This window comes from Nannobrachium achirus (genome assembly GCF_963921795.1).
Source record: "Nannobrachium achirus genome assembly, chromosome: 18".
In the NCBI taxonomy this organism is placed as follows: domain Eukaryota; kingdom Metazoa; phylum Chordata; class Actinopteri; order Myctophiformes; family Myctophidae; genus Nannobrachium; species Nannobrachium achirus.
This window is the reverse complement of record NC_137825.1, coordinates 39514608-39524872: the sequence shown is the minus strand read 5'-3', so window position 1 is coordinate 39524872 and position 10265 is coordinate 39514608. Positions and strand designations below refer to the sequence as shown.

General features: G+C 38.6%; 1 protein-coding gene across 1 annotated transcript in view; it reads right to left on the bottom strand.

Moving 5' to 3' along the window:
* LOC308303097 (integrin alpha-X-like) overlaps nt 1–5825 on the bottom strand; it is a gene marked incomplete at both ends in the record, with an annotated part of 53327 nt that extends 47502 nt beyond the window's left edge. The window contains 2 exons of the mRNA XM_080747417.1: nt 3911–4019; nt 5813–5825. Coding sequence (XP_080603543.1) covers nt 3911–4019; nt 5813–5825 — 122 coding nt within the window. The remainder of the gene's footprint in view (nt 1–3910; nt 4020–5812) is intronic.
* Nucleotides 5826–10265: the final 4440 nt, after the last annotated feature.

Here is a 10265-nt window from a genome sequence, read left to right as displayed (position 1 = left end):
GTCAAGGTGTCTTTATTGTTACATCTTGTGTACGAGTACATAAGAGTAATTATTTTTTACTCGCTCCTCATAGTGAAGAAAGAACCGTTTGTTTGTTAGTTTGGTCCTAACTAGTACTTCTTCTAGCAGTAGAGTATTAAGAAAAAGAGAAGGTACATTGTGTTCCTAGCACTTAAGGTGTAAGGTGATTTAAAGGGCTGTGTGCAGGTCCTTACTAGGTTATAAACATGTACATTTTTCCATTGTGTGTTTTCTGTGTCTGTAAAAGCTCTTTAGCAACGTATTAGACTGCAGACCCAAATTTAAAAACGTTCTGCCAGGGATGCCATAAGAGACGATTTGTATTGTTAGATTATATTTAGTGCAGAATTCAACAACTGTCTATACAATAGGTGGGGGGAGAGAAATTATGCTCTGAATAGTCATTCTTATGCCATCTTTCTAATCAGACTACCTTCTGTCTTAATGAAATTAAGTTTTGGGCATGGCATAGGCAAATCTATCTATCTATCTATCTATCTATCTATCTATCTCTTCCATGTTCACAGCCACCTACGTGGAACGTGATGATGTACATGAATTGCTATGGATACCATAACCAACCCATATTAATATCGAGCATCATTCGTATTGAGCGAAATTGACACATTAGTCGCAAACACATTACACCTTGTGATTAAATTAAAATACTTCCTGTGTCATTCTCTCTATTCCATATATATATTTAATGTATAGTTTAAAAATTTCCTTTAAATATGTGATGATACGCCTTTCTCCAAACAGACTGAAAAGGGGGCAGGACCGTACCAATTCGCATTCTCACTGCATCAGCTCTCCCTTCGGGCGACCCTACAGTAGAGGCGTTGCGTGACGTCATCAACAATATTAGCCAAACAAATAGCCTGATTTACCTGTTTTTGCATGTCATTACAGCTTAAAGTATATTTTATATATTTTTTATATATATTTTATCTAAGAACTTACCCCAATGGCAAATGAAACAATGCCTTTACTTGCAGCTAGGGCAGCAGCATTATGTACGTTTCCACCGTCATTAGATGCTCCATCAGTAATGACTATCAGGAACTTGTTCACTTTTGGTCTGGATCCTCTCTCTCTTGAAAAAACTTGTTCACTGTCAGAATAGAAAAAAAAAACATTTATTGGAAAACTTAAAATGTAAAACTAAAAAAATGTTGTCATTGTGGTACGTTGTCAATATAAAATCACTTACACAACATGCGTAATTGCAGTAGCTGTATGTGTAAATCCTCTTTGTTGATTAATATGATCAATTTGAGTTTCCCAAGATCCAGAGGTCTTAAAAGTATCAAAATGATAGTGGGTGGTGACGCCTGTGGAGAACTGGGTAACTGCGAACTGCAAACACAAACACATTGAACTCATATACATACAGTATGCTGCAATTACAGTCAACTCAAGCAGTTGAATTGGATGAGACTGAGAGAATCAAAATGGAAAAAAGTCTGTACTATATATTCAGTTCTATGAATGTTAGCAATCATTAATTAGGCCTATATGAGTTACATCTGCCCCAACGAGATGATAAACTGCAAAAAAGGTGAACGTTGCAATCAAGATTAATTGACTGCAAACATTCTTTTCCGATGTCGTTCCCTGCCATGCCCTTTCAGAGATTTGAAAAATTATAGAATATTCCACGTTGCTCCGATTTGCTCGCGGGAGGGATCAGATGCACATGGGTGTCCTGGACAATAATCCGTCCCCTCCAAAGATATCCGTTTCCGCGTCCACCTCATTTCCACCACTCGTCCCATAAACTAACACTATAAGGCTTTTCCTTTTTCGCCCCAAAACAAACGAGTTTTCTTTTTTTTCGATTACGTCATCAATGTGTCAGATGACCTAATGGTTACCCCGAAAAGAATTGGTGATCCATAAGCTAGCGAACAGCGCTATCCAACGTCACTTACCACCACTCGTCCCACTACAGGCTTTTTCCTTAATTTTTTGTTTTTCTAAAAAATCGTCCGGTGACAACATCAACGGCCTTCCGGTTACCCTGGAAATAATTGGTGACCCATGCGCTAGTAAACAGCGCCATCCAGAGTAAAAAAAACAGCAACTTGTCCAGCTCGTCATGGCAGCCTGGACCATAACTTGTTCAATTTGTTTGTCTGCATTAAATTAGTTAAAGTCAAAATTACGGTCATACTGTATTTCAGGAATAAAGATGTAATGTCACATCTATGTTCTATAATAGTATTTGCAGCTCAACAGTGGAAGAAAGCGATGGAACTCTTTATCAAATCAACATACACAGAAAATATGGCCCAATTTGGAAGAAAACTGACCAGAACTTGGACATTATGCTAGTCCCACCTTTGTATATCTTCCCACCAGTAGTAGTGAGCGAATCATGTCTTTCACAAAAGTCTTCATCATTTTGAACTGTGAATAACTAACGCTGCCTGAGCCGTCCAGTAAGAATGCAACATCTGCTGCCTCAGCGCAATCTGTTAAAAGAATTGTGAGAAGAAAAGATTAAGGGCATGCTCAGCTTTTGTTAGTTGTATTCTACCATTTCACTTTAACTTTTACACAATCATGATACAATTTTCACTAAGGCATAATATAAATAATTTGAAAAAAAGGAAAAAAAGTTATAATTTGGCATTATAGTTGTTGGAAAGTGGTGTTTGAACAGATAAAGGCAAGGGAGTGAGGGAGAGAGGTTGAGAAGGAGAGAATGGAAGGAGAGCTAGAGCCCATTTCAAACAACTCGGACAATGTTGGGTATCAAAAACTGTACATGCTGATTACCTCGTTGTGAAGCTTCACATTGTCAGCACAATGCTCTATTTGAATTAACATATTTACCTTCAGAAGATGGGACATACTTTCCCAACTTGTCATCCTCATTTATCTCTCTGCATACACCATTGTACAAGGTGATATGTGTGCACTCTCTTGTAATGGTTGGGCCACATACCTGAAATGGGAGAACAGAATGTCTCAGTCTTTTGTGAAGAAATTACACCATCACAGAGATGCTTAGGAATAACTGCATGTTAATAATGGAATAATTATAATGTTAACATATATTGTGAATAAATATATAATAATGAAATAGTTAAATATAATTTCCCTGATTTATTTAAACATAGTTTCGAAACACAAATAAGACTCTAGTAAGGGCACGTCACACAGAAGTTTAATTCTACAAGGGCACATTTTGACAATGCTTTTCAAGGAGATTGTTTTGTTGCTAATAATAATAATAATAAAAAAGCTCTGTTGCCATTGAAAATCATTGGCAGAATCCATCCTCATAGGTAGAATTAAACTTCGGTGTGACTGTCCCCTAACTAACTTTTATATTTACTGCATAACACAACTTTAGTTAATTAACTCACAATTGTCTTTCCGGTCTTAGGGTCATTTGTCATTGTCAAGCCAAAGTCGGCATCTGGCACTGTATTAAACACAAACACAAGGACGATGGAAATGATATTGTGTTAGATAGATATTCTTTATTAGTCCTCGCGGAAATTCGTTCCACAACAACCACATTAATATTTGCATATATATATATGTATAATGATAATGTTGTTTCCTACCATCAATAGACATGGGACTGCATGACTCTGTAGAACACTTATATATTTGTTTGTTCCTGTTTTTTGAAAAGGGTGCGCTGACCAGTAAGCTACTGTAGGGAGAGCAATCATTGACAAGAGAAACGTGTTAATATAATATTGAAAACATCTGTAAATGTAATCTTCTGATGCTAAAGGACTGTCTACCAATGGATGTTAGATGTTATAATTTGTATCATGGTGAGAAAACAGTGTGATGGTTAAAAGTTAAAGATGTCAAGCATGTGAGTGTTGACTTGTGTTAAGTCACACAAATCCACTTTATTTACCTTGATTGTCTTTGAACCACCTTGTATCCAAATCCATCACCATCACTAGATGAATTCAAGGTTTTCCACACCACAGGATCAATGTTAAAACCGAATGCAGCTTGGAACACTAACAAAAACAAGGAACACATTTTTATTGAACCAGGAATAAATGCAATAAGATACATGAAAAGCATATGTATAACACAATAATGCATTGGTGCAGATGGAAAAAATAAATAAAAATAACCTTATGTTATGTCCATGCCAACAATCAGGTGAATTTCGCTCTCATGTACAAATGCAGGTGTGTGTGTGCGTGCGTGTGTGTGCGTGCGTGCGTGCGTGCGTGCGTGCGTGCGTGCGTGCGTGCGTGCGCGCGTGCGCACAACTGTTCTGATAATGTTCTTATGATATACAAGTAGAATATTTATCAAGATATTTACAGCTCACCAAGTCTAGGTCATTATTATTATCCAGCTAACAAGCTGTGTTTGAAGTGTTACACCCCACTTATAGTACGCCACTAATAGGTCTCTCTGTTTAATTACCTTGTGTAAAATTGGCAATCAAACATATAATTTTCCAAACTCACTCACGCTCTAACGCTCACGCTTATCTACGTTTATCTATTCACTCGCTTCAGCAACTGATCCCAAAGTTCACATGGTATTGGCCATTAGCATTATCCCAACGCTGACGGAGCCCGAATTTAATTTCTCCCAAATTAAAGCTGTTTATTAGCGTTTTCTTTGCCTGTTGTCATGGTTACGGTCCGTTCCTCCAGGCCATGGGATCTGTAGCCCCACACACACACCCCTCTCTCACAGTTAGGAATGTGCATTCTCTCTCTCTCTCTCTCTCTCTCTCTCTCTCTCTCTCTCTCTCTCTCTCTCTCTCTCTCTCTCTCTCTCTCTCTCTCTCGCTTTTACCAGGTGCGTTTGATGTGTGTCTCATCTTCCAACGGGTATGAAAAAACTATGTACGGGTATGAAAAAACTATGTGGAGCAAGCGCATTCATACTTCTATTCACCTAAATTTGCTGTTAAATTATTTGCATCATAAATATACACTCCTCCATGAGCTGCTCCTTACATTATGATGCTCCCACATATTCTCACGCACGCACCACAGTAACTTTCCCCACAACCCACACTCTGCACATATTTTGGAGCACATATCTTCGAACGGGTAAGGTCTAGTAGTATTATAATTGTATTCATTTGGAATAATCATGTTCCTGTCAAATTTAATGTGATATTTCCAATGTTGGTATTGCATTAAATAATGTAATTATTTGTATGCAATTAATTGGAATCAATACACCTTTACCGAAATGTAACATATCATAATGGTTATTCAAAAGTACATTTTGTTTTCCATACTGACTATGACCACTGAATGACGTGCATGCATGCATACACAACAGAATGGTGCAATCATCTTGATATTTTTTGATGCTTTGTTCCTTCCCATGGTTCTGCCCTCTTCCGAGGTTGGACAAAAATAGCCTATTCTCTCTCCATCCACTACCATTGAAAAGACGTTTTTCAGTTGCCTCATATTGAGATATTGAGTTATGTATTCAGTTCTTCCTTTGAACCTTGTCTTAGTACAAAAGGAACATTTCGGTTGCAGTATAGTGACTCTGCATAACATGTTTTTCTAACTCAGCATAAACAACCGCTGCTATGTGGGCCTGCTTGTTGGTCAGTCAGGGACCCATCAGAAGGCTGACAATATTGGTCTATTGCAATGACACTAGCTGGTAAAAGATTCCACGGTCACCTTTACTGTAATGATGAGCCCATGATGTTATCCCAGATCATATCCAATATCCCTAAAATCAATGTAATGTTGATTTTCGTTTCACTGTGACAAATGAATATGTATGAAATAGAAGTTTCGGTCTCAAAACTTGCCTGACTTCTTCATTCCATTTTACATAGCTACTTGTTGGAGGAGGATGTTTCAGCCACAGGCTTTCAAAAGTCTTTCATCAGTTTCTCACTGATGATGAAACACTGATGAAAGCCAGTGGCTGAAATGGCTATAATTTGCCCTCCCACTGTGTGTGTGTGTGTGTGTGTGTGTGTGTGTGTGTGTGTGTTTGTGAAATCACTGTATGTACTGTGCTGTTCTCACAATGTGGTCGGGGGTTGGGGGCTGGGGGTTGGAGGTTGGGGGTTGTGGCAAATTGGTGCATAAAACATAATAGGCTTATGACACTCTTAAAGGAGTAGTTCACCCCCAAATGACTTTTTGAGCGGTGGTTACACCGTCTCCTATACGTGGCCGTGTGTGTATGCGTGTGTGTGTGCGTGCGTGTGTGTCTGTATGTAGCCTGCAGGCCTGCAGTACCTTTTATGACCACACATGTTAAGGGAGGGGCGCTGTTGTTCAGGCCAGGCCAGACCAGGCACACACACACACACACACACACACACACACACACACACACACACACACACACACACACAGGGGGGAAGGGGGGGGGGGGGTAAACCACCGCTCAGTTCACACGGGTGTGATTTTTTCTATTGATTACTCACGCCATGGAGACTAGGAATGCAACAAAAAACTAAAAATATTCTTGAACTCAAGTCTCCATGGCGTAAGTAATCAATAGGGGGAAAAAAAAGTCATTTTGGGGGTGAGCTACTCCTTTAAAGGGGAATATCACTCATTTACAACATTGAACTATGTCATTAATATACCTTAGTTGTTGAGTTATTGTGTGGAAATAAGAAAAAAGTCCCCCCCTTCGGTGTTGTGGGGTGTACTCTTTGGCTTGCAGTATAGTTCAAAGTTGAAAATGAGTGGTATTCCCCTTTAATGTGTGCGTAAAAAGGTGATGGATACAGACATTCAAATAAGTATCTGTGCATTGTCTTTTAAAACAATGAAATGACTGCAAATATACTGTATATGACCTGCATGGATTGTAGAAATATTTGCAGATGTATTATTGGCTTTATTAACTCTTTTACTGCTTCGGATGTTCCCGTTCACCCCAATTTTCAACCCAGCTCGTTGCCAATACGGCTCGTTCTTTTTACCTTGTCTGATAACTGTAAGCTGATGAGGGGTCGCACCACCGTGTACAGTAAAAACATCTCCTGTAACGCTGCTCTCAAAAATCCACCGCACGTTAGCAATAATGGAGTCCCAAATCACTTCCTGGCTGTTTTCTGTGGATCTGATCTAGAAAATGCATTTCTATGCTCAATGTATGGCAAGCGGAGCCGCCCAATTCACATGAATTCTTTGCATAAGGCTGCCCTCTGCCACCAGTTTGGCTAAAGTACACATAATGAGCGTCCATTGTATAAAGAATTAGTTTGAAAATAATCAATAGATAATTTTCTTTAACATCGCAAAGGTAAGCTGCTTTTTGCTGGCACCAGCCCCAATAAATAAATAATAAATCTGGGAGTAGAACTGTTAATATATTCTCAAGTTGCAATGCATTGCTCACAGTATTGGGCTACATGAACCCATAAGACTTCTTCTAAAAATGCCTTCTAAATAGTTATTTTTGTGTCAAGGACCCCCAAAATCATACGTATTCGGCCACAGACCCCCATCTGAAAATGTTTTGTGCCAAGGACCCCAGAAGAGAAGATTTGTGGTAAAAAATGCGAAATTATAAATTCAAACATTAATTTAATGGGTTAAAGAACACAGTTTTGGTCAGCTAATAGTTTAAGTAGTATGTTCCCCCAGTAGCTTTCAGAATCAGTCAAGTAAACCTGTGATACTCAAACTCAGAATGAATGAAGTTATTATCTCATCTTTATCCTAATTACGTTACTATTATATGAATAATCATCCAGGAAGGGAAAGCTGCGTGCACTCATTCAGAGCAGCAGCAAAGATGAGCCTCAACAAGCGTCACAAAGTTGATGCAGAAAACTGGCACTTTAACCCAAAATGGACAGATGCTTTGCTTTCATTTTACCATCTCATGCAAATTCAATACCACTATGTTTAATTTGCCAGAAAACAGTGTCAGTTGTTAAAATCAACAATATAAGGGAGCCAATGAGAGACAAAAGTTATCATTAATGTTGTCATTTTATCTGGTCCCTTGCCATTTTTGTAATGTGGCCCACAGGTTCAGTTATTTGAGTATCCCTGATGTAAGTTATTTCATTCACCATTAGCTTGACAGAAACTACATCACTATGCTTTCAGTGGCACCTCAACATAAAACTGCACAACAGATCAATTTTGAGTGCAGTCTATCACAGTGCAGTCTGAGTCTATCTCCATCTTCATCCATGTAGCTTGTTCGTGTTTTATTGAATCACAGTGTCATCCAGCAGCCACATTATCAACACCATTAAGGTACAAAGTATATTGTGTGTAAAATAAACAACCTTGTATAAAACTAATAAACAGATTATAAAAAAAGGTACAAAGTATCTTCAATGTACAGTAGCTAAATACATTTACCAAGAAATGTGTTGTGTAATTACTGTAGATATAGCCTATTTTTAAAGAGAGCTTTTAGTGCAGCTCAGTTACTTTTGATGAAGAGTTGGTCTAATTAAAGTTACTTGCTCAACACTGAGGACCCACCAACAGTTATAGACTTTGTTAAATTATACCCTGGTATTGAGTTACTATGTCAATAATAGCTCCACAATTATGGCAGTAATATAGATTTTAAGTTGCAGAGAAATTAAAGGCATTTTTGTCTTACCTGACAAGAAAACGGCAAGAGAAACCCACTCCATGAGAGCCCTAGGTACTGGTTGACACACCAAGAACAAACTAGTTTCACTGGGGAAACTGTGTTTAGTGATAAGAGAGATTGAAAGTTAAGTGCATAGGAATACTATTGTAGAAAAGGAAACCGCCTTATTTGAATGATGCTGCAGTGACGACACAATATGACGTCGCACTGCAGCATGACGTCACACTTGGTGCTAATTAGCAGAACTAGAAAGAGTGTGGTTGCCGTGACTCGGATTTCGCAATGAATTTCGTCTTACCATTTGAATTTTCCCCATTCAAGTCAATGGGAAAAATTAATTCACTAATAAATTAGTGGCTATATACACAGCCACTGTATAATATACAGTATTATATTATGAAGATCTCTGTGTCAGTCCTTGTCCTTTTTATGCCCATATATGTCGATCCCTGATGTCATCAATATTAAGCCCATATCTTGGAAAGCCCATATATGGACATACTGTGTCAGTCTCATGTTGTCTATGATGTCAGACATCTATGATGTCAGCCATCTCCATATTTAGGAAAAGTTAAAAATGTTATTAAATTCAATGGAGAACATTAATTCATGAACACATTTATATAAATTAAACTATATTTAACGTATCTCTTAGCAAAATAGCACGCATGCATGTCCCGATGAAGCCGGTCAATTTGACATATGGCCCAAGTGTGTGCCACCAAAACTGTGGGAGGAGTAGCACAGCAAAAAAAAAGTTTACTTAGGAGACGATGGAAAATGTAACATGGAATAAAGTCAGACAAGTACGGTACTATAGTCTGGTTGCCCTGCACACTAATAAGCGCCAAGTCAGAGTGTATAGTTGTAATATAGTTGAGTACAAATCAGAGTTGAAGCTAGAGTATCCATTGAGGGAAACCTGTCAACCAATATTTCACCAACCCAGTACACATCAGAGTTGAAGCAATCAAGGGGCTAACTCACCACTCGCCAACTTAGGATTTGAATAGATATTGAGATTCATTGTGGAATCCTATCTACACATCTGAAAAACACCAAACCAGACCTATTCTCTCAGGATGAGAACTCAAGGAACCGAAGACCGCAACAATGCAACTAGTCGCAACTCCTTGCAACATAACAGTTGCAACACCAGTCCACACCAATTCAACTCCTTGCAACTGCCAATGGTTGCAAGGAGTTGCAAGGTGAATCATTGGGTAACATGTCCTTGGTTCGAACTCCCTTTGGTCTGACCACCTAAACCTAACCATAACCCTGACCCTAATCTCAGTAAAACTATGCCTAAACCTAACCGTAACCCTAACCTCAGTAAAACTATGCCTAAACCCTGACCTTAACCCTAACCCTAACCTCAGTAAAACTAACGCTGGTGAGCACTAACCTGGTGAATTTTAACCTGTTCGGACCAACGGCAGTTCGAACCATGGGGCAGTCCCCGAATCATTGGTATGGTTTGGGCTTAATATAGATATTTCCTGTAATGCTGAGAAAGTATACATTGTAACTGTGTTGTGGCAATATTATTTTTGTTTTATTGCGACAGTTTTGACAGTATGAAGAGATGTATGAAGCCCTATTCCATATAACACATGGCAATTCCATATAACACATGACAATCTTGGTACAATGGACAATGCTTGGTATCA